Source organism: Fundulus heteroclitus, unplaced genomic scaffold, assembly GCF_011125445.2.
Source record: "Fundulus heteroclitus isolate FHET01 unplaced genomic scaffold, MU-UCD_Fhet_4.1 scaffold_133, whole genome shotgun sequence".
In the NCBI taxonomy this organism is placed as follows: Eukaryota; Metazoa; Chordata; class Actinopteri; order Cyprinodontiformes; family Fundulidae; genus Fundulus; species Fundulus heteroclitus.
In genome coordinates this window covers 129,932-154,953 of record NW_023396545.1, presented here as the reverse complement: position 1 = coordinate 154,953, position 25,022 = coordinate 129,932, and the positions used below count along the sequence as shown (strand labels likewise).

The following is a 25,022-nucleotide window of genomic DNA, read 5'->3' as shown; positions in this document are numbered from 1 at the left end:
GCTGACATATGGCATTGATTGTGAAGAATTAACAGTATTTCCTCACAACCCTGTCCTATCTGATCATTTTTTAATAACATTTGAGTTTAATCTAACTGAGTTCTCCACCCCCAAAAGAGGGTTCCATTATAGTAGATCTTTATCGGATAATGCTGTATCAAAACTTAAAGAGTCCTGTCCCCTTTTTAATATCCTCCGTATTGCAGAAATGCCCTGTAGATGGCAGCAATGTTGTTTCTTCCAATTCACAAATAGATGTCTTTGTAAACGGTATGACTTCGTCATTGCGTTCTGCATTAGACAATGTAGCTCCCTTGAAAAAGAAGGTGATTATTCACAGGAAGCTAGCTCCTTGGTTTAATTCAGAGCTGCGTTCCTTGAAGCACAATGTTAGGAAATTGGAGAGAAAATGGCGCTCTACACACCAAGAGGAATCCTACCTAATCTGGAAGAACAGTCTATTGTTGTATAACAAGACCCTTCGCAGAGTTAGAGCAGCATATTTTTCATCATTAATTGAGGAGAATAAGAATAATCCTAGATTTCTCTTCAGTACAGTTGCCAAACTTACCCAGAGCCACAGCTCTTTTGATCCATCCATTCCCTTAGCTCTTAGCAGTAATGATTTTATGGGATTCTTCATAAATAAAATTGATTCCATTAAAAATAAAATAATTGGCATCCTCCCAAACATGATTACCTCGTCCTCAGTAAGTGAGGCAGCATTGGAGGAATCCTTAGAACCTGTGCAGTGTCTGAACTGTTTAAAAGCAGTAGAGCTTTCTGAGCTATCTAAAATTTTAGCTTCATCTAAACCTTCTACCTGTATGTTAGACCCAATCCCAACCAAGTTGTTTAAGGAGGTATTCCCTCTGATCAGTGGTCCTATTTTAGACATGATTAATCTATCCTTGGTAAATGGATATGTACCACAGGCTTTTAAAGTAGCTGTTATTAAACCTTTACTTAAGAAACCATCTCTTGATCAAGATGAGTTAGTAAATTACAGACCTATATCTAATCTTCTTTTCTTATCTAAAATTCTTGAGAAAGTAGTTGCTAATCAACTATGTGAACATTTACAAAGTAATGACCTACTTGAGGAGTTTCAGTCAGGCTTCAGAGATCATCATAGCACTGAAACAGCTCTGGTGAAGGTCACCAATGATATTCTCATGGCCTCAGATAATGGACTTGTGTCTATACTTGTCCTGTTAGATCTCAGTGCTGCATTTGATACAGTTGATCACAATATTCTCCTACAAAGACTTGAGCATACTGTAGGGATTAAGGGAAAAGCATTAGGCTGGTTTAAATCTTATCTGTCGGACAGATTCCAGTTTGTTCATGTTAATAATAAATCTTCCTCAAACTCTAGGGTCACTTGTGGAGTACCACAGGGTTCAGTCCTTGGACAAATTCTATTTACTATATATATGCTTCCGATTGGCAAAATTATCAGACAGCATGGGATTAATTTCCACTGTTATGCTGATGACACTCAGCTATATTTATCCATAAATCCTGATGAATCCAATCAGTTACTTCGACTGCAGTCATGTCTTGATGACATCAAAAGCTGGATGACTTTAAATTTCCTGCATTTAAATTCTGACAAGACAGAAGTTGTAATCTTTGGGCCAGAGTCTTCAAAAAATAAAGTTCTTAATCAATCCCCTAATCTGGATGGCATTAACTTGGCCTCTGGTAATAAAGTTAAAAATCTTGGTGTTGTTTTCGACCAAGACATGTCATTTAAATCCCATATTAAACAGGTTTCCAGAGTTTCCTTTTTTCACCTCCGGAATATCGCCAAAATTAGAAACATTCTGTCCAGGAGTGATGCTGAAAAACTAGTCCATGCATTTGTTACTTCAAGGCTGGACTATTGTAATTCTTTACTATCAGGAAGTCCACAAAATGCAGTTCGAAGTCTTCAGCTGATTCAAAATCAACTGGTTTCCTTATATAGGACATTTTTGACCAATCTGTATAATCTGACCCAATCTGTATATGATTGAACTTGATTTTGTAAAGTGCCTTGAGATGACATGTTTCATGATTTGGCGCTATATAAATAAAATTGAATTGAATTGAATTGAATTGAAAATGTTTGTTTTTCTTGGTGTTATAGTTTTGTTGGACTTGTGTTGCAATGTTGATTTGTTTCAATGTGATGCTACATTTGTGGCATGTGGCTACACATCTACAGACAGAGCTCTACGGCCCGCCTAGTGGTGAAAATTTGCTTATATAGTTCCTTTAAGGCACTTCTATGGTTAAAGTAAAAATAATAATAATAATAATTTAACAGTCTAACACAGCATTAAATTGTGGCTTTTTGTCTTTGAAATATAACAATTGGTGGACTTTTCATTTATTGTGCTAAACGAATGGTAAAAATCTCCCAATATATATACACTGACTTAAACCCACAGTCAAACATGCACATAAAACAAACTGAATATAGAGGCTTGTGTTGTAGTCTAACAGTAGGGGCAATTTATAGCAGATGAAAATTTGTTTCAATCCATCAACATTCATCTCTTTTTATAGCGTAACTTCAAATCCTCAATGTTTTTAGAGGGGCAGCTTATTTCACACCATTGCAATCTCCTCCCCACTGCCCACTGTTCCCACATCCTTCTCTTCCTGTCAGTGATAAATTACACCAGCGGCACTTTGATGTGTGAGGCTGAATTTGTTTTTCCTCCGCTGAGTGATGTTACAAGCCATTTTTCTTCTTTGCTTTTATAGTTGGAAAGCTTTTGCACCTATCACCATTAGGCCCTAAACTTGGCCTGAGATTCACGCAGAGGGTCTCACCAATGGCCCAGTTCCTGCATACCTGACAGATCAGGCTTTTAGCTGAGTCTCCCATGGATGTCTAGAGAATACCATATGCTAAAAAAAATAACTACTTGACTTAATGGAGGGGTGTTAATGCACATAGCTGATGTGTCAGTGCAGCACAAGGTCACATTGCTTAAAAGTAAAATCAAAACAAGAAAACACTCTGGTGAATGCATGAATCATTTTGTTAGTCGGTTCTTTTTCTTTAAATCTGTAGCTGCACGTACCGTCCACATGCAAACTGTGTCGTGGTGTGCATGTGTAGACTTGATGTCAGGCGACCTTTCAAAACAATGACATAGAGGCCCATTCTGTATATGCCAAATCCTGCCTTTGTGTTAGCAATCCCAACATTCAAGCAGTTTTTTATGTTGTTGTTCCATGTCAGTCTTGCTTTGTCCAGACTTCAATTAAACTTCAAATGCAACTAAATTTAACAACTGAAAGGGAAAATGTAATCGCTGGCAAAGAAAACATATAGTGCTAGGTCATTTTGTCATTGTGTACATTTGTAGCTTTCGACAGATTTCTGTTCCAGTATCACATTGGTATTTTTGGTTTCGTCGGGCATCAAAACCCCTCATATTTACCCAAGTAGCCTAAAGTTGATCATTAGGTAAATCGACCAAAATATATCTAAATAGCGTCTAATAAAAAGTGTCACATAATAGTATGCAATAAAATTAAATCGTGAGATTTGAGCATCTTATGAGGATATAGTTTTAAAATTCATTAAAATGTGCAATGAAGACAAGCTAGTACGAAAAGGCCCGTATTAGCTTCCTGCTATCAAGAGAGCATTCCTAAGGTTTTAAGTCATTTAATGATGTTTTAAAGGAAAATGCCAGGTTGTCTGGAGTTTTCTGCAGTTATTGTAAGCTTTACTGTTGCATAATGTCCTTCTTTCCTCTCTTTAACATGAATATTGAGCTTTTATCTCAATATGCCATATTATCAATTAATAATTGTGTTTTTTTTCCCCTTTCTGATGAGTTCATTCTCTTCTGATTTACAACTTAACTTTAAACTAGCTTTTTTATTCATATTATTTTATCTAGAGTGTAGCTCTGGGGTATCTTGTCTACGTGTTTTTGTCACTGTCACTCTCAAATATCCCCATTGTAGGCCAATACAGGTATTTCCGTTCTATTCTAAAGTAATGCAGCACTTACGAGAAAGACAAATTTGGCGGGTTTGCAGGTATTGATGACTGTGAAAAGCACAGACACAAACGGCTTAAAAACAACAACGGGCAACCTGTAAACAGCATGTCTGGTACAGAACTTGTTATACGAGCAAATGGCCCGACTGATTAACTAATCCTAACCCTAACCAACGTGTGTTGACTTTATATTTTTTTGCTCTATCAAAATAAGAAAATGTAATACTTTGTTATAAATAAAAGCAATGAGATCAAGTTATACATTCTTGTACTGTGGTATTTACACAAAAACCTACACAAGCCAAGTATTTTTTTTCAAGGTTTTCATACTGTGAGAAGAATGCCTAATATGAAAGGGTACCTTGGTACATAAAGGTTTGCTTGTGGGTATCTAGTTGGAAGGAACAAAATAGTAACTTAAATATTTCAAAGCTATTTAGAAATAACTATTTGTTGGCGTTTGTATTGTTAAGCTTGGGGCAAAAAGGTTAGTTTATATAAGAAAGGGGTAAATGACTAAAAAAAGGAACAATCCTTCTCCCCTCAAACACTAACAATGTACTACTACATGAGTTGCATTAAGGTGTTTCTCAGCAACCAAGAGCTTTGCATGTGTAACCCTTCTTTTAATGCTATCTTTCCCCTGGTGCGTGTGGTGCACAGTAAATAAGAATGCGCTTTCTCTGGAACTTGGCCTTTATAAATAAGGTTTAAGATTTAAAAGGCTTCAGGGAGCCCCTGCTCTCACAACACCACTAAACCAGAGCTTATCCGAGGCTGTGTGCAGAATCCATCACTGCGGGCCGCGCGATTACAAAGGACAGAAAGCTGACCGCTAAAGACTCAACTCCTCAACTTCTGAGACTGAAAGGATGCCTCAAAGGAAGGATACTGTCAAACTCAAAAAAATAAATAGGTTCACATGAGTGAAGTGAAAGGCCTAGCTATGAATATTAAAAAAAAAAAAAACGACTCAGTATAAGCACAGCCACAGCGTAAAGATTCATTCATTCAAGATAATTCAAAAAGCGAAGTAATTGTAAACCTCCTAAAACCGGAGAAAACACAAAATGTTGCACCTCCTACAGTAAGACATTTTACCAAATACCTAAATGTGTAGATTGCTTGCATTTAAGGGACCTAAGATCTAAGGTCTGTGGGATGCAGACAGACCTCAGCCCTAACGCGTAATTCATTCAAACCTGGATTAAAAGCTACAAGAGAAATTGCCACATTGTGTTTCTACAAACCAAGAAGCTGTCCTGTTTGTCATGACGTGACAGTGATCGACCTGGATTCAGAGGACGTTGTTTTTGTCATTTCCTGTGCAGAGTCCAAAACGAAGTTAATCTACTACAAAGTTTGGAAAAACGCCTTCAGAGTCAGAAGCAAAAACAGATATAGATGAGAGATGGAAACAGAAGATGCATTTTTTTTTTACCACAGGTCAGGTGAGTTTACATGCATCAGGCCTTTAATGGAGAGAGAGGAGAAAAGAGTAGAACAATGATCCCAAAAACACACCAGAACTTCTGCATAATGAATAAATTCCTACTGTGAATTTTTTTACCCAGATTTAATTTAAATTAATTCTACATTAATTCTACCAAGACAGGTGGTCAAACATCCAGCCAGCATTGTGCCAGAAGTTAGAGTTTTTGCAAAATTGTGTGACCAGTGCTTGTTTTTAAAACTCAGTCATTTGTTTTATAATCAGTAAACCCACTCAAGTGTAAAGTTCAAAGATACTGCACTGACAAATATTTCTGCCTATGATGAGTCGATATAAACTTTTTCATCGGAAAGGTTCAATAATTTTTTTCATCAGTTTTATTGCTTTCATCCAACCAAAAAGATAGGAGCTCAGAGTAGAGCCGCTTCTTCTCTGCATCAAAAGTGACAGCTGGGGTGGTTCGGGCATCTGATCTGGATGCCTCCAGGACATCTCTTTCTAGAGGCAGAGCCAGAACTCACTGCATGAACTATACATCCCGTCTGGCCTGGAAAAGCCTTGGTCTCCTCTAGAATGAGCTGAAGGGAGAAGCTGGGAGAGGGATGTCTGGGTTTGCCTCCTGAGCCTATCACCCCCCCCCCCCCCCCCCCAACCCCATTCAAATCTCCAACATATATAAATTGGTTTTCCAAAGGATTATTCCCTTTCTTAAAGGATAAAAGATATGCAAATCAACCTGGCCCTATGTTGAAAATTGGGCGCCAAGCCTAGTAACCAGTTTTACCATCGTTGGCAGCGAGAATTTCCATTTTCCACTGGTTAATGTTGACTGGCAATTTATTTTACATCCCTGTGGAAGGATTTTGGCCCACTATTCTTTGCAACATTGTTTTTGATTCAGCCACATTGAAGGTTTTTAGAATATCTTTATGAAAAGAAAAACATATTGGGATAAATTTTGTATATCGACATTCAGCCTACAAATATTGAGATATTATTTTTGATTCATAACTCCCAGCCCCAGGTCTCTCCAAAACATGTGTTTTGATTTTGTTTAGTTTTGTTTCTGTATATTTAGAGGTTAACTTGCTTCATAGATTCAGATTCATGTCCATGAGTTTAAAGTCAAAAACTAATGGCGTGAAATTCTCCATCAGGATTTTTTGCATGTTCCTCTCAATCACAGCAAGTAAACTAGGTCCTAAAGCACTAAAACAGCCAAGAGCCATAATATTACCACCACTGTCGGTATGATTTGTGTTTTCTAAAATGCTGTGTTAGTTTTTTGCCAGATGAAAAGTTCTACTTTTGTCTCAGCTGCACACAGAACACACAAGACCTTTCTTCAAATGTGAAAAGCTCGTTTGTGTTTTTCTTGGTCAGCAGTTGATTTTGACTTTTTTTGTGCCATCGGTTTGTTTTGATTGAATCCTAAATGCTGATCTTAAATGAGGCGAGTTGGTGCCAGCGGTGCTTGATATGCGGTTCTGCCATCATTTGTAATCTCCTGGATAAGCTATCACTCCTGGAGTAATCTCCAATGGCCAGCCATTCCTGGGGAGTGTCACTACAGTTCCATGCTTGCTCCTGTTGTGGATATTGGCTTTGTGACCCCTGTGGTTTGCTGGAGTCCTAAACTTTCAGAAATGGCATATATAGGTCAATAACTCTGTTTCTCATGTTGTTCCCTGAATGACTGGGCCATGAGATCTTCTAGCCCCCTTCATGTTGTTGGACAAGTCCTTTCAAGTGATTTATTGATTCTACCGGTTATGGTATTAATAAGGCCTGGGAGTGGATGGTGAAACTGAACCAAGAAATTGAGTTAGTAACAGTTAACTGATGATTTAAGACGTAGTGCTATGTTTTCACAAAGGACAAGGTTGGGTTGGATAGCTTTTTCGTAATAAATGAAAACATCATTTAAAAACTACTTTTTGCATTTAGTGTATAACTTTGATTTAAAAAATGTTCGATGGTGTAAAACATAAATGTGACAGAAAAAGCAGACCAAAAAAAATAATATATGGTGTGTGGAGGGGGGGGGGGGCATTCTCACTGTGTAAACTATTTTAACACAGTTTGGTTAGCGTTAGAAACACTGTAGGTGTGCTTTTACTGAACCAAAAATGAGCATGAAATGTTGCATAGATGTTAAACACCATTAGAAGCTGGGATAGCGACCTTGTTTCAGGTGAGTTACCTGGTCGCATTGTTGATTAAAAAAAAAGAACAGCAAATCCTGGACATGTCATTATCAAACATTGCCCCCATCACCCTGTCTCTGCCTCTCTATTTTTGCCTTATTCTCTTCTCTTTCCACCCAACCCCCCCCCCCCCCCCCCACCTACACACACACACACACACACACATTTCCTTTACAGTGCTGCCAAAAGCTGCAGTGTACCTGGCCATTAACATAGAAATGGTTCACAATAACAAATCTGTGTCGTGACAGGAGCTGGCTTCTGAAACCTTTGGCACCTCCAGAAGCAGCAGCAAGTTGGGTCTCACAATCAGAACAGCCGGCTAGGAGCTCAGGGAGAACGTAGGGAGGGGAGATATCAAAAACCCAGATCCCAAACATAAAAATTGCTTGCAGTGCTCCTCAAATGCCAGCGAAATGTCATCCTCACATTAAATCTCCTTCTGCCTAAGAAAGTTCGATTTGTGATCCAGGAACACAAACGCACACATGTGCACCGGCATGTCGAGGGACTCACACATACAAGCACTTCCAACCGGCTGAGGTCAGAACCTTTCAAAGAGACCTACACTACTGCTAGCCCGCTGGGCCCAGGGTTTACGACGCTCAGTTCTCCTGTGGATTTGCCATTTATGTTGTTTTAGTGGAGAGTTGGGAGATTATAGACAGGAACTCTGCGGCAGCTTCACTGCTCCATTGAAGTGCGCGCATACTGGAACTTCTGAGACTTGCTTTCTGTATCTGAACAGCAGAAGCAGTAACCCAGTAATCCAAATCCTGTTGTCGTCGTCGTCGTTGTTGTTTTCCGTTATTATTTTAATGTCAAGAGATTCCTTAAACTAGGTGATTTTTGCTAAAGCCTTGCTTCAAATGCAACTAGAAATGAATCAACATGTAAGACTTTTGAAGCCAAGGTACATGTCACAGTGTGTGCATTGCACCAGAGCCCGGTGCTGCCTGCCGTCCAACTTACTTTATTAGCATCAATGTCTGCTCTGCAGGGTAGAAAACCTTAGGCTGTGATAGAGAACATCTGACCATTACAGCTACCAACTGTGTTTCTCCTCTGTTCTCCTTCTTGTATCCCACCAAGCCCGTGACAGAGAAACATAAATTAACATTTACTTAGGAGAAACCTGAAGGACTTCCTGCACATGGCCAAGCAATGAGCCACACACATCTAAGTTCCAAACAAACTCTTAACCTGGGTCTCCCCGAACAAGTGAGCACAGTGTTCTTTTCCGGCCGAGATCATTTTCATATTCACACAGCTGCAGAAATTCACACCTGGGGGAGCGGTACAGTACAGCCACAGTCTCCATCTGTTGGCCAGAGCTAGCTTTCCACTTAGACCTGTCTATCTATTGGTTGGTGAAAGAGTTAAAGGGAAGGCAAATTACTGAAAGGCATGCAGTGTTTCACATGAGGAAAAGGACAAGGCAGACCCTCCTGCTAATGTCACCAGACAAAGGGGAAACAGGAGCCGCGGCATCTTTTAAGTAGGTAAATAATGGAGAAGTTAGAGACAAAACCTTTATTGTGTGTTATTGGGATTGTATGTGATACGCTAACACAAAGCAGCACATAAATGTGGATGGCAAGGAAAATAATAGATTATGGTTTTTTATATTTTATTAGAAATAAAAAAATCTTAAAAAGAGGCAGGCCTGAAATTAAATTCACTTTATTTCTGATGCCTACGAATAAAATCCAGTGCAACATGTTAAAGTCACCAAATTAGTCAAGAGACATCCCCTGTGTGTGATTTAATCTTAGTAATGCAGGATCATTGAGGATCATTAGAGAACATTAGTGAACAGGTTGCATCAGAAGGAACACAACAGATGACTGGTGTTTGTAGCAGGCTTAGATTATAGAACAATGTTGCAAGCATTTAACAGTCCGTCATATGAAAGTAGAAGAGTATGGCAAAGCCACAAAACTACCCAGGCATAGCTGTCTGAGGCTTACAAAAGAAATCCGGACAAACTGATCAGTGTCAGGTTGTGGAACCTGCTGACAGGACAACTATTACTAATGCGTTCTTATAGAAACCTGTTAGAGGCTCCAAATGATTGTGAGGGAGCTTCACCTTCCAGCTGGAAAACAACTCTAAACATACAACCAGAGCTTTGTGTGTCAACCACAGTGGTGCACATTAAAGTATATTGAAGTGTGACGATGGCCCAGTCAAAGTTCCGACAGCTCAGTTTCAATTGAGAATCAATTGGCAACGTGGCAAGATCTAAACATTGCAGTTAAAAGACACTTTCCATTAGATCTGACTGAGCGCGAGCGATTTCTGATGGAAGAACTGACAAAGACATTTTGTCCCAAGATGCACAAAACCGATGGGGATAAATTCCAAAAGACTTGTAACTGTAATTGCATCAAGCTGTGCTTTTACTAAGGATTGACTTGGGAGGGCTAAAAAGATGAATGCCACAGTTTTCTATTTCAATTTGTAAACATTTTGAAGGCCAAGTATTGTTTTTTGTTTTTTTTTCCCCATTTACGATTATGTGCTACTTTGTGTTGGTCTACCACAAAATCCAAAAAAACTACATTGAAACCTGTGATTGTAATATGAAAAAAAAATGTAAATAAATTAAAAATAAAAAAAAAAAAGGTAAAAGGGGTATGAATCCACTGAATTGTCTGTGATTAAACCATCAGGATGCTTAAACCTGTAAATCCCATTCGCATTTTATTCAGTTATTAGTCTGAAGCCGTAAATAAACAACGCCTAGGTGTTGAAAATGAGTGTGTAGCAAAGGAATGTAGATACAGGGAGAAAAATGGGGAAAATATTTTTTTCTCTCTCTCATTTAAAACACATTAGCCTAACAGTGCATAAGGATGTCACTTTCTGTTAAGTTCAAACACTAAAGAGTAAATATGTCACTTTTTATAGTCTGTCGCTGTTTCCCAGAGCCACGTAGTAAACCTGTGGTTACAATTTGGATTAAGGACCTGAATTAAGGTCTTTAAAGCGCCGGGCTGGAGACCTCATGTTGAGACTTCATGCAAGCTGCTTGGCGCTCTCCGTGAGCCTGTCTGTCAGCGCAAAAGGAAGGCAGCAGGGCTGCTACTGGAGTTGTTTAGCAAAAATAACTGTGTACTTTGGCCTGCCTTAATCCACCATCCACACTCCACAGAGCTTTCTCTAAAACCACTTGAGAAGGTGAAAGGTCCAATTTGTAAATGTATCGTTTCAAGCTGTTTATGACACAGGAAGCACGCTAACTTAGACGAGGAGAAACAGCGTCCATCTATGCCAGTTGAAAACCTCTGTGAAAAATGTTGAGTCATTTTTTTTTTCCTTCTTCTCTCCTGGTAATTCCACCGTAAATAACGTTTTATGTTCCTGTTGTCAGAATGAATTGATGAAGCAGGCGGGGGATTGTCATGGTCTCCGGACTTTGTGTGCTGGTTTGAATTTTAGCCTTCTGGATTCTGATGTCGTCATGTTCAATCAATATGTTCCGGTATCAAATCTTGCTTTGTGGGTGGTTTTTACTTTATGTTACTCCCGTTCTGTGTTCAGTTAGTTTTTGTAGTTTATCCATGTTCTGAATTCTATTTAACTTTGTTTCCTGTTTTTATATGTTGCCGAGCTTTTGCGTTTGCAAATTGTGTTTAATCTTGTATTCTGCCAGGCTTGATTCTGTTGATTGTCTACAGCTGGGATTCATTGAGCTGATTACATCTGCTCGTGTATAGGCTTCTTTGTTTCCTCTCTTCACTGCCAGATTGTCTGTGTGTTTAAATCTAAAACTAATTCATGCTTCTATTGAATACAGAGGGGGTGTTTATTTTTATGGGGGGGATTTATGCCATGATAATAATGATTATAATGACAATTATAGAAGTTTTTCATAAATTGGTTCTTTTTTCTTTTTTTTTACAAAGAAAAAAATGCAAAAAGTGAGGTGCCCATTTGTATTTAGTCCTTCTGGGTCCAAACATTGTAGAATCACCTTTTGCTGCACCTACAACTTAAAGTCATTTGGGTGAAGTCTCTGCTAGCTTTGCACAGCTCAAACCTTAGCAGCCTTGTGGCTGCTTCTCAGAAAGATGCTCTTCTCGCCTAGCCTGTCATCTAGGGACGCTGTTTTATGACCTAATCCCGCGTTTCAACAACATTGACCACTCTGTTGCACCCATGAGGTTCTGCTGAAGACTTCTGAGCGGCGCCGGGAATGCAGCACGGGGGGTTAAAGCTGCCTGGGCTCGGAAACACTGAGGAGAGGTCAGGGATCTGGTTCTCAGAGGCAGTGGTAGGTTGAGGTTAGGAGCAGGCTGTGGTGCTCTGAGGAAATGAAGAGTAGGTTCTAGGGAGTTGTAGCAACCGCACTGTTCTGCGGCCCGCAGGAGGGTGCTAGAAAACCAGTCTAAGGCTCAGGAAAAGTCTGGGCTCAAGAATGATGAAGAGCGACCTGTTATGAGGAGCCAGTTCAGAATCCGGAAGCCTGAGACGAGGTCAGAGATGCTGAGGCTGTAGTGATGGTGTCATCCAGACCCACCGGAACAAGAGTGGAAGTGTCAGTCTGACCCATTCAGGCCTTCTCTATGAATGTGTCTTCTAGAGCGGGAGGAAGAGGAAACAGGAGGTGCTGAGACGGGTGACAGAGAAGACTCGAGCGGTGGTTGAGGCATGGAATCGTGTTGGACCTGGTGGAGGACATGCAAGGCGTCAAGTACAGGATCTGTCTGAAAGGCAGGAAGATGATGCCACCATCCTTGGTACCGGGCTGGTGGTCTGCACTGACGAGATGGAAAGGAATGGAATCATCACAGGCCATTTCCAGAAGGAGCAATCGTCATCTTTGAGCCCCGGTAAGACAATCACGGTTCCATAAAGTTCTCTGACTTTTACATGTTTCTTTCTGCCTCCCGCTGACAATACTCCAACAAAAAGATCATCTCCATTCCAGCTGATGGGTGCTTTTTCTGGATGGATCCATCTGTCATGTTGTGTGGGTGAGGTGAAGGACCAAAATGTTCACACGAAAGTGGAATGAGCATGATGAGAATGTATTAATTAGCAACAGCCAAAACGTACAGGACATAAAGCACTGGCAGGGAGTGAGGCTGAGAAAACGGTAACAGAGAAGCAGGCAGGCAAAGGGATAAGAAGGCAAAGTTTAACAGGAAATAACAGGAGGATCCAGGCAGAAGAATGACCAACAGGGAACTTAAATACTGATGGAAGTGGGGAGAAATACAATGGATGCCGGTGTGTTAACCAGGGGATAACGAGGTACAGCGGAGGCAGAAGTAAGCAACGAGGCTGAGGGAGGGAGACTAATTAACACAGGAGGAAACAGAACCAAGACACAAGAAAAGAATTAACATAAAGTGAAAAGAGAAACCCTAATCTAAGGGAATAAACTAGAATACAGAGGAAACAGAACACAAGAAATTAAGTAAGAAACTAAACCTCACAGAATAAACATATATGGCAAGACCTTACCGACACCAATGAACACAGAGGACTGAACAAAAGAGCTTTAAGAATATAATAAAACAGAGACACAAAAAAGAACCAACGCCCAGACACTTGTGAAATATAACATATGACTTGTTAAAAGTAACCCAATGCCTAACTAAACAGTGTTGACGTCTTTCTGCTTTGGAGTGAATCAAACATAGGACCCAAATGGACAATCAAACTTTAGGAAAAAAGATTGAATTCATTATTTCCAACTCAGCTGGGGTTTTTTTTTTAAGTCACATCAGTCTACATGTGTTGTTTTTGCAATCAGACAGCTTAGATGCAGTTTTTGAACACTTTACCATAAAACTATAATGCCCTCTTAAAACATTTCATCTTGTATTAAACAACAACCATCACCAAATGTAACTCTGGCATTATTATTTAATTATTTTTATATTATTTCAAGCAACTCTTTGCGGTATTGATATTGCATACAGCCATGTTGCGATTATAATGAACATTTGATATAAGGTGCAGTAGCTATTTATACTGAGATTTAACTACATATAGGTAGACTATCTATAAGGTGCCTTTAGATATCATTTGCTTGCAGTTCTTTATCAGTGAATTAGATTAAATGGAGCTGAATACAATTGTATACCATGCTTTGCTTTTTGTTATTTGTTAAAGACCGTTGTAAAACATTGATCTATATAATCTGCATGAAATATAACATTTGTTGTCACGTGACAAAATCTTTTAAAGTTGATGGAGTATGAATACTTTGCCAAAACACTGCACATTCAGTGAGATTTAAGTCAGTTTCATGGATGTTCTCTGTTCAGTGATCAAAGTGCCTTTGGTTTGCTTTAATCTGCCTGCTGCCTATGTTTCAATACGTGTGACAAGGACAGAAGGACCACTTTCCTGTGAGATGGATGTTATTTCCTTCAAGTGCTCATGAACCTTACCTGTCAGGAGATTCAGGGTCAAAGCAGGTCTTAAGGACATCTGTGACGTCTGGATCACAGCAGTCTCCGTCATCATAATCATAGTGTATGGTGTTGCACTCCATGTCACAAACCCCATCCTGCCTTTTCCAGTTATAACAGTGCCCTAGCATGAGGCAGTCGCCCCCATCATGGCCCGTCCTTGGGTGGTCACACTCGGGGTCGCACTGCCGGTTGCCGATCTTGCCAATCCGACAGTTGCTGAGGATGAATCTCTGTCGAAGGCTGGAGTTTTTCGCAGTGTGGACGCTCAGCTCCAGGGTGATGTTGTAAGGGCGAAACGCCTCATTTAGAGCGTGGTGCTGGACCTGGATCTGGGCTGGTGTCACCGTTGGATTCCCACCGTCGTCATCCGAAAGGTTGACAATCCGGTAGCGAATGCGTTTGGGGGTACGCAGCTGCCAGTTGTCGTTGTAGCCCGAGATGATGTCTGTGTTGTCGCACTGCGTGAGGCCACATGGTGGCGGCAGGAAGGATGAGACAAGTTCTTGTTCTGGTACAGGAGTGGTGATCACAGTTGGATGAAGGGCAGTTTTGTATGGCGTCCACAGCCGTTCCACCTTAAAAACAGACGCAATTGTTTGCATTTTGGCAAAATTTCACAGTGTACAGGTATTTCCAAATAAATTCAACATGCATTAAATTTAAAATTTGGGTTAATGTTAAAAATCTGAAAAAAAAAAAAAAAAACGTCATTGTTGAGAAATAAAGCAATTTACGTTGGTGAAATCCGCCCACATTGCCAAAACTGGCTCGTTCAAGTCGATTTGAAGTGGTGGCTTCAGTAGGTCCTCATGAGAGCGAGCATAACCCCACAGGACCACTCCGCCAATGTGGCCCCTAAAGCTCTGGCCCAGATCAGATTGCTTGTTGCCAAGAAAGAGAGTTCTGCAGGTCTGCATAAAAGGACTGTGCAGGTTCCCAGACTGGAGGCTACTTTCTCCCATCTAAGACAAATAAAAGGAGAAAAAAACAGATTCATAAAGTGGGGGATCAATTATATTGGATTACACGTTTTTAGATTTGTAATCCAACGTAATTGAAAAACATATTAGTACTGCAGGTCACGTTAGCTTTCTGTAGTCTCAATCACTAAGTTAGGTTGTCTTTGCTACACAGAAGTATAAAAACACTCAACATCCATTTCAATAAAATACTAATTTTGGGTTTCAGATTTTTTTTTAGTCATTTGTTTTTGAGGGTGAAATTATTATGTAATAGAACTTTAAAACTAGATTTTCTAACTCACAATGTATCACACTTATACTTTAAGCTCAAATGTATACATACATCACCCCTTACACTTGGCTAAATGTCCTTCCCAAGGCTGCAAAAAAACTTGAGGTTAGGCCCTTCCCAAAAGCTTTATTCAATCCAAAACTATACCAGAAGTGTTTCTGGATCCTTGTCCTGTTCAGAGAACCAGTTACTTTGGTTACAACAATCTAGCTGACGATTGCATTTGAATTGAAAGAATTTGGATCAAGTCTGGAATCCTTTTTTTACCCCATCCACAGGTGCCACAGTTCCACTGGCAGCAAAACAGACCCTTAGCATGATGCTACTTCTGCCATGCCCAGTACATGCATTGAAGCAGGCTAACATTACGCTTTCTGCAACTAAACAACTATTGCATTATGCTTAGATTGAACTGTGCCAGCAAGCAATCTAATTTCAATGAGAGATGTCATTTGCTTGGCACAAACACAGCAAAAATCGATCCCAAATATTGATGGAACCAAAGAAAATGTAACACTGGGAAAAGTGACCAATGTATACCCTGAACAGAAGGGTAAAGAGAAACCGACGGCATCTGATATGATCTTTTATGTTGTTGTGAAAATAACCTGTTACACTTCCAGCCTCATTGTCCTCAGTTCAGCCATCAGCGCAGAACAAGTGTAAGATGAACAGCGGAAAATGTAACTTGGTTTGAAGTTCACCTTTCACTTCTCAAAAGAAGGGTGTATTGACTTGAAGTATCGGGATACTTTGCAAACCGTTTCATTTTCATACTGTTTTAGATGTTTTCACATAACATTTTGGTAAGATGTAGAAAACTGGTCATAGGCTTATCAAACCTGAACAAAAATGTTTTCCTTTTCCCTGAGAAATACTTAGAGGAGTAATTAGCAAAGTCTAAAACATGAAATTGAAAACAGTAATTTGGACGTATTGTCAGCTTTATTAATTTTTTTTACAATGGTCAAGAAACTCTGATAAAAAAAAAAAACTCATAAAGGACACACCTTGGCTCCATCAACATACAGCGTCATGTTGTAACCATTGTAGGTGGCCATCAGGTGAGTCCAGACATTAGCACGGTACCGGTGGTGGCTGTAGACGGTGGTGGATTTCACAGCTCGGTCTGTGCGAAGCGTGAAGTAGAACCGCGCGTCTTTGGTGCCCGCTGGTTCCACGGTGCGAATGCCAACCGACCAGCCCTTCTCACTCACTGAATGGGAGCAGTTGTCAAACACGCCTAGGGCGCAGAGGAAAGGCATGATTAGACTTTAGAAGAAGCTTTCTGAAAGTAAATGGTCCTTTTCCACGTGGGGGGAAAAGAAATCTGTAAAAACAAACAACCAACTTCTTCCAGTGGAGTACGCTTAAGGACTGAGAGAATGAAAGGTTGCACAGTGGCAGCGGTAGAGTCGCCGGGAAAGATAGAAAACACAGACCCACAGACAGCAGGGGAGGATGGAGAAGGGAAAGAAAGACAGGGATTTCCAACTAAGCCAAGGCGAGGCGAGGCCCTGATGTTTCCATCTGCTGTTGCAACAGTCTCAGATGCACATCTGCTGCCCAGATGTCAAACAACTGGGACAGGGAAGGGTCAGGGAACCCCTTCACCCTCCGCAGTGCAGTACGTGCGCATGCATGGGTATAAACTTAAACATGTATGTGTGTGTGATTGTGTGAAGTAGGTAGCTGCACTGAAACCTTCCAGCGGCCTTGAGCCAGCTTAGAAGGCTAACTGAGACCGTGTTCATTAGATTTGTGAAGTTTTGTGTTTGACCGAAGATTGCTACCATGCGGTCAGTTTGTACCACAGAGAGCTCTTCAAAGCTAAATATCATGTCACGTCTAGCCTCCCATGACCAGACATGGAGGTCATCTCTTGGGAAAAATCTGTTAAACTGTTTCACAGTGCTGCCCAAGTATCGTTGAATGGCACACAACAGGAAGAGGGTGTTTGTTTTTAAGTGGTTCGTGCAACACCAGATGAGAACATTTTATTTGCAATACAAAAACAACAAAGTTTATGGCAAATGTGTTCTTAATTTGGAGAGACATTTGCACTACCAGGCATTATCATGATTATTGCACTGAACCAAATCAGATGCTGATGTTTTAAAGCTGTATTTGTTTTGGACGCGGGCCACGAAGCGCTGGCGAACGTGTTAGCAAACAGTTGGCTATTTACACATTTCGCAGCTGGGCCTAATTTGTTTTGTAGCAACTCCAATATTAGCTCTGCTCCAACTCTCGGAGGAAATCTGGGTTCTTTCGCTGCTAAATGTTCTGCTGTGTTCTCCAGCTTGATGCAGACTTAGTCTGACAGCTGTTTGCTCGCAGGGTCTTTAGCGTGCAGTGTGAGATATTTGCAGAGAAGAACCGTGTCTTAACGGTTACATGTCGATTATATTAATTAGGTATGCACATTCTCGAAGAACTGTCCTTGTTAATAGCTGAATAGTACCTTGAAATGAGCTCTTGCCATTGGATAAGAGCCGTGGATCAGGTCTGCTTTGGCCTGTTTCTGGCTCATTTCACAATAGTTACAAGCAAACAAATCATTCAAGCTTATTAAAAGTAAGACGACGTCTAAAGGTTTGCTTTGAAGTCTAAAATGAACTATTCTTTTGATGCGAGACACAGCACACCTTGACCCCTTAATCATACTAGCAGTATTTACACTGCAAAAAGGAAATAAGAGTAAGTAAAAACTTTGAACCGGGCCTTCATTTGAGCAGGTGAATGACATTGTCTGCCAATGGAATAAGCACTTAAAATAGGTACAACTCATCTCCAGCATGTTATTTCAAGTGCAGTATATCTTAATTATCTTATTTTAAGGGTAAAAATACCAACTTCCATTAGCAGATCATCTTGTTTACCTGCTCAAATCAAGAACAAATTACACTCATTTCAAGAAGATTTTATAAACCTTTTTGCAGTGTGCATTCAACTATAAGTACAAGTATCAGCATAAGAGGGTTGACACGTCGCTACTTAAATTAGCAACCAGTCAAATTAATTGGAAATGCTGGTATATTGCATAAATCTAAAAGAGTATTGCAATGGAAATTGCATTGGTTATGACAAGTTAAAGGTGCATAACTTATTTATGATATTTGACATTTTTTAAATGTATGCACCAGTGGTCAGCTCGGTCGGGACTTATTTAGTAGCTAGGTCAATGGCTACCATTTGGCTTTCTAATAGTTCTGCGGTACTACTGGTAAATGGTGCCACGTCTGCTTATGTCTGCTCATCACGCCCCTTGCTGAGGTTCTATTTAGGCTCAGAAAGGACTATCAAAACACTAACTGGATGGACGCTTGGAGTATATCCTTATTTCATCATAATCAACTGGACTTTGGTCCTTTTGATATAGGCATATTTTGTGGCTCTATACCTTCAAAGGAGCAATAAGCGAAATTTCATTATTTTAGATAGAAAAAACTAAAAAATAGTTTTGTGAAGGACTAAAGGTATCTTTTTAGGTGGACTATGGATAAACATCACACATTATCCCTCTGTGTCGTTTCTCAATCTCTTTTTTTACATAGCCGGGCCGGCTGCGCGTACGTGCACGTGAACAGCTGTCCCCTCCTTGCCCATAAAATGCCACGCCAGGCACAAAATGGCAGCGAGCACGCCCATCGGATCAAAAACATTCTCTTGCTAACAGCATTACAACATTATGAGTTACTTACTTCTTCACTTGACATGTTGCTCTGAGCAGTGATGCTATTCTGTTGTGTATTCTGCAAATAGGCTCATATGAGCTGATGGGTGAGAAGAGGAAATGGGTGCTGGGTGCTGGAGCAGAGATAGAGAGAGGCGTGGCTTGATACACATCTGGTTTTGGTCTACAGACAGTGCTCAAGCACCACCTAGTGGTGAAAATGGCTTATTGCTCCATTAAGACGTGTCTGCATTTCATTCAGACTGCGAGAGAGAGCAAGGCTTTTAGCAAGTAACAAAAAGGCTGAAGTGAGCACAGGAAAGGGACACCTCTTACCCCCTTAAGTTTTGTACCTCTGTTATGCAATACGCCGAATGTGATGGAAGCATTTTGGAAAACCCTGAGCAGAAAACCTGCATTAGCTAGTAAAAATAAAATGCTGTTTTAGTCAAGCTAGCTAATATAGGATGCCAACGATTGCTTCAATAACTTAATTCTTTTGTGCATGTTTTGAAACATAAGTAAAATCCTATTTTAAACATGCATATTCACCATGTCTCTGGTGTTATGTTAAATAAGTAAGGACCGCTCATGGCAGAAAAAGTTCTTTAAAATGTATATGTTGTAGTTCGTAAAAAGAAATCGGAAACAGCTTCAACCAGTCTCTACAAAGCTTTACCAAAAAGCTGAGTTTGGAAACCGTCCGGAAAATTCTGATTGGTTCGTCTCTATTTCCAATGTATAGAGTTTATACAGGTTTTTCCTGTGTATTGTCCTGCGACAGTTTGTGAAGAGATCAACAAAGCCACCAAGCAGTCTAGTTAAATAATGAAGGAGGCTCATCATTAAAGGATCATCAGAAGTCAAACTGGTGTCAATGTCATGTCTGCCACAAACAATAGGACTTTGTTTTTCACTCTTCCTCTTATATTCCTTCAGGACACTACAAAGAGAAGGTCCCGTGCCACAGAGAAATGCGGCTCCAACATCAGGAAGCAATGAGGAGAAAACAGTTGAGTAATGCAATAGGATCTTTGATCAGACTAAATGTGAGTAGACGTAACAGTTTGTGGTCTCCCTCCCTATCTAGACAGCTGTGGTGTCGCAGCCCGGCGCTTTTATCCTCTTTAATTTGCTTGATGTATGTGTTTGTCTGTCAAGCGTGGCAGTTTTTCAAATACAGCACATTCTTTACGCTGGGGAGGGAAAAAAAACAGATATTTTGTCGTCATGCGAAGAACAAAAAGGAAGTTTTCATTGGATCAGTGTGTTTCTTGCCACTGTTCAGATTCTTTTATAAACTCCTGCTCTGTCAAGCAAAGCAAGGAGACGAAGAACGAGTGAGACACAAGCTGGATGTTTGCGCTCAGGTGGCCCAGCGGTTGTAGGTGTAAGGTCTGCATCTGGAGGCGAAATGCAATTTAATATTGGACGAAAATATTGTTAGAGATCTAACCTCTGAGGAGCATATCACATGCATAGAGGTTTATATTCAGAGAGACAAAGCACAGCTATCAATCATAGCTGCAGTTACATTAAGCATCATCACTTAAGCCAGCGGTTCCCAAAGTGGGGGACGCGCCCCCTATGGGGCATTCGTGTAATTGCAGGGGGAGCATGGTAGAAATGGACTGGAAAAACGACCAAGTTTGAAAGGTTATTTAAAAAAATATATATTGATGGCAATTTTTAATTTAATTACACAGTAATATAGACAGTTAAACTTAACAATTACACTTTAAAAGTGGTAGTTTTGTGATTTAAAGTAGATTGCAGTTTATTTTATTGTTATATGTTTTACCGCAGTTGGCTTTTCTTTGTTCAGCTGTCTAAAAGATTGGTCGGAGGGTGCCCACCAAGAAAAGTTTGGGAACCACTGACTCAAGCTATTATCTAATTGATAGTTTTCATAATTGTTAGCGTTGTCAAGACTGGCTGTTGACTTCTTTCAGTTGGAAATATAAAGGGAACGATAGCAGGCTTGTTAAACAAAAATATGCACAAACCTGGGCATGTTTTTTTTTTTTTTTTTTTTTTTCGCTCAAATTTTCCATCACACTTTTAAACAGTTTAAAGTCCTTTTAATGAGATGCCGAAGTGAAAGGAGTTTTCTACACCTCTATGGCAATGTAAGGCAATCCTATTTCGGAAACATTAAGGTATCCTGTTCAGCTACAGTGACGACGAAGAAAGTAAGGTAGACCAAATGAAAGCTTTGTGTCAGAATGTTTCAACACCAGCGAAGGGGCACAGCTCTTAACGACTTAATTCCTCGCCTGAAACGACATCAAGATGAATGTAAGGTCACGGCTAAAGTCCAAATCCAGCTGCCTGGAGCGTTCAACAAGCCCAGAACGCTGCTGCAGAGCATATGGCATGCAATACCTGCTGGCATGGAGTCAGAGGAGCTCCTCCGACAAGAAGGGATCTCCCAAGAGCTGTGCTGTCATGGTGCATTCAAGTACAACGGGTAACGTGGATTTCCTCCATATCAAAAAAAAATTCCAATGTTATTCACTTTTTTTTGTCTCAAATGGCAGCACACAGTTATTAAAAACCTAGAAAAATGTTCTAGTGGTTTAATTGTTGGGTCCGTTATGCCGGCCAACGTCTGAACGGTTTGTGCGCAGGATGTGTGGGCTCTGCAGAGATGTTAGCTGCCTTTTTTCTGACCCTCTACCCGCACAGGGCCTGAATGGATCAAAAGATCAGCCCGACGATCTTCTTTGCAGACCTAATTGTCTATGTAGTTTGAAGCGTCTGAGGACCAATCAAAATCCGGGGAAAGTACGATGTACTGTACGCCAACTTGCATTGGGTCAGTACCCTACCTGGCGTTTTGGCCCTTAGGGAAACAAGCCCCTCTCAGTGTAACAGATCTTAGCAGCCCAGCACCTTCTTTCTGTAGTAAGTGTGACCAGAGACGAATGTGCTTCCACAGATCCAGCCAGCACGTCTCATTGCTTGCACAGCCACTGCTGCAGCCCTTAGAGTTCTTGCAAACTTTAAAATGCACCACCTGCTGCTCCTATCATACCCCAAAACAAATTAAGCATTTCTGAAACGTCACTACCGGCCAACATCTACGCAACAACCACAAGTTAAAAAAAAACACTGCTTGTGAATGCATTGTGAACCAGAGGATCAGTCTGGGTCTAATTTCCCTTCTGGATAATCCGCGCGCCTTGCATTTAAACTCGGTTTTATCGCCACTAATTAATTAGGTCCACGTAAAACCGGGAAAGCATCAACAGCAGATGTAAAAGTCTGCCGATGTTTAGCAGCCTGTTACTTAAAAAAAAGAAAAGAAAATCTACAAAATAAAAAAAACCCGATTCTAATCATTTCATCGATGCTGTTACTGTTTTCTACACTTAAACGTTGCGCGTTTCTCCTTTATTGCTACCATGAGAGCTGATGGTGACAGGACTCGGGTCAGCGCGAGAGAGCAGATAAATAATCATTTCCAGTTCTGACCCACCTGCAATGACCGCCGGGTTGCTCTGCCCGCCTTCTGGCTTCACCCACAGCTCCACGCTGAACTTGTCCCGCGGCAGCGCCACTCCCTCGGCCAGTTTCACCCTCAGCTGCTCCTTGCGCCCGCTGAAGTACAGCGCTGTCATCCAGGAAGGGGGCACTCTCGGCAAGGGGGTCCCCCAGCTGCTGAGCGCAGAGTCCGCGTCCTCCACCTCCCCGGAGTAGTCCTCCGTAGCGACGGCACCCACCGGAGCCGCCGCGGGGGACCGGTTGTCTCCATCTCCGCCGCCTTGCCCCAGTCCGCTGCGGAGCTGGAAGCCGCCGTGAGCCGCGGAGCTCTCGGGCGGAACTTTCTCCCACCTGGAGTTGTTCTCCTTCTCGGAGCGAGGAGTCGCCTCGAGGCTGCGGGGAACCCTGGAGCGAGAGCCGCGTGCAGCTCTCTCTTCGGTGTCTCTGCCAGCGGACCTCCCGGGCGGGTGTTGGGCATCTTCGCCGCCATAATTTGACTCCCTTTCGTCGTTTCCAAAGTCGTTTTCATGAAACCACTCGAGCACTGTTGGATATCCACCCGCTCCGTCCGCCGGGTCTTCGGTGTCACCCCTACCTCCTGCGTCTCTCCCCGCGGGAGCGACCTCTCGCAGCCCGGTGTCAAGCCCGCACCCACCGGGACAAACCTCCGGAGCACCTTTGACGGCGAAGGGCGCTCGCCGACTCGTGGGCGTCCTTGACGGGGCCGCTGGGGGGCGGTGTTGCGTCGGGAAGAGAGCGCGGGGCTGCCGCCGGGACGGTGACACGAAGCAGGGTTCACCTGCTGCTGTCCTGGACAGCTCGCTGTCTGCCCGCCGGGCCAAGGCGCGCTTGTGCCGGCTGAGGGCATCCGAGCGAACCGGGCTGAGCAGCAACGTGTTTGTGATGACGACGAGGAAAATAGGCAGTAGTCTGATCAACAACATTTTTCCCCTCAAGGTTAAGGGTTTTGTAGTAGTGTATAATTTTTTTTTTATTTTTTATTTTTTTTTTTGCAAGATGTCTCACACTAAATTATTTGCGCACATTTCCTCAGGAATAAAACAGTGGATTATATTTGTCTTTCTTCTCTTAATCTGGTATATCAAAAAAATATATAATTTATCAGTGCATTCCAATACGGCCAATTAATTAAAAATAACTCAAAAACCAAGTGTCCTGTATACAGAGATAAAGAATAGCAGCAAAGTATATAAATCTGAAAGTTTAAGATAAGGTTAACAAGTTTACAGCAAATCTTTAGATAAGATGAGCCAAGTAGGTAAAAGCTAATCCTCAATTCTGCACTTTGCACGATTTAAAAATTTTTTTTTTTAAAAAGCACCGCACTTTGGCACCTTCCCAAATCCTGTTAACGCTATAGGCTTCTCTACAAAATATAGTTGAAACCTCTAATTTGCTATTTGTTTACAAGTACTCAGGAGGCTTGGGGGGAAAAAACGTCTTAACCTTTCCTTGAGCCCCCCACGGGCAAAACCACACTGTAAAGAGTCACCAAGCTGGTTTGGAGCGCACGAAAAAAAAAATCAACAGGATAATTTTATTGCCGAGGAAGATGTGGCTGCGGATCCAGCTTTTGTTTATCTCAATTCACTGACAAAATGAGTGATTTTCGATTTCCTTCACACAAAAAAAACAAAACGCTGCTCCCTCTCTCGTTTACCTGACCATTGTGCCAACGTTAAATACGTCCTGCTTCAAAAATGTGCCTGCAAGGTGAGTCCGAGTAACAAACTCCAAGAAAGATGGGGGGGATACACAATACCAGACCCCCCTATAATAGACCCCCCTAATGTTTGAGCAAGTGATATTTGATTCCCAAAAGAGAGGATGGATTAAAAATAAAAAATAAAAATAAAAAAGATCAGTCCAATAAATCACAGTTCGGTGTCTGCGCGTCAGCTCCTCTTTTGGTTTTGCTTTGCGTCTGTGTGCGACCCAAGGAGCGTCTCAGTGTTGCTGCTACTGCTGCTGCACCGGTCCATGCAGTAGTAGTAATATCCTCCTTCATTCACTCCTCCATCTCTCTCTCTCTCTCTCTCTCTCTCTCTCTCTCTCTCTCTCTCCCTTTCTCTCTCTCTCCCTCTCCCCCTTCCTCATTCGACTCCAAAGGTTTTTTTTTATCAGGGAGCCCCTGCCCGTCCTGACATCACCGGCAGGAGAAGTGTGTTGCTGGAGGAGGAGGGGGAGGTGGAGGAGGAGGAGAAGGAGGAGGAGGAGGAGGAGGAGATGGGGGGAGTGCAGCCTCGCTTCTCACGTAAGTTTTCAGCGCTGCATGGGCAGCACTGAACTGCCTCTGCATCCCTCTCATCCAGATCGGAGACAGGAAAGGGGTTGTAAAGTTTATTTATGTAGTTGTCTTTGACCTCATCCATCCACCCATCCATCCATCATCCCCTCAGTTCGAGCGCAGATCTCGCCTCTTTCTCCAGCCCTTCGCAATTTCTTGGCCCTGTCTGGCCGTAGAATACGATTCTGA

The 25,022-nt window shown here is 41.5% G+C and overlaps 1 protein-coding gene across 1 annotated transcript in view; it reads right to left on the bottom strand.

Moving 5' to 3' along the window:
* pappa2 (pappalysin 2) overlaps positions 1-24,542 on the bottom strand; it is a 105,740-nt gene extending 81,198 nt beyond the window's left edge. Inside the window, exons 1-4 of the mRNA XM_012882833.3 lie at positions 22,521-24,542; positions 16,374-16,606; positions 14,844-15,071; positions 14,086-14,684 (exon numbers count right to left, since the gene is read on the bottom strand). Coding sequence (XP_012738287.2) covers positions 14,086-14,684; positions 14,844-15,071; positions 16,374-16,606; positions 22,521-23,469 — 2,009 coding nt within the window. The 5' untranslated portion in view covers positions 23,470-24,542. The remainder of the gene's footprint in view (positions 1-14,085; positions 14,685-14,843; positions 15,072-16,373; positions 16,607-22,520) is intronic.
* Between the last annotated feature and the right edge of the window lie 480 nt (positions 24,543-25,022).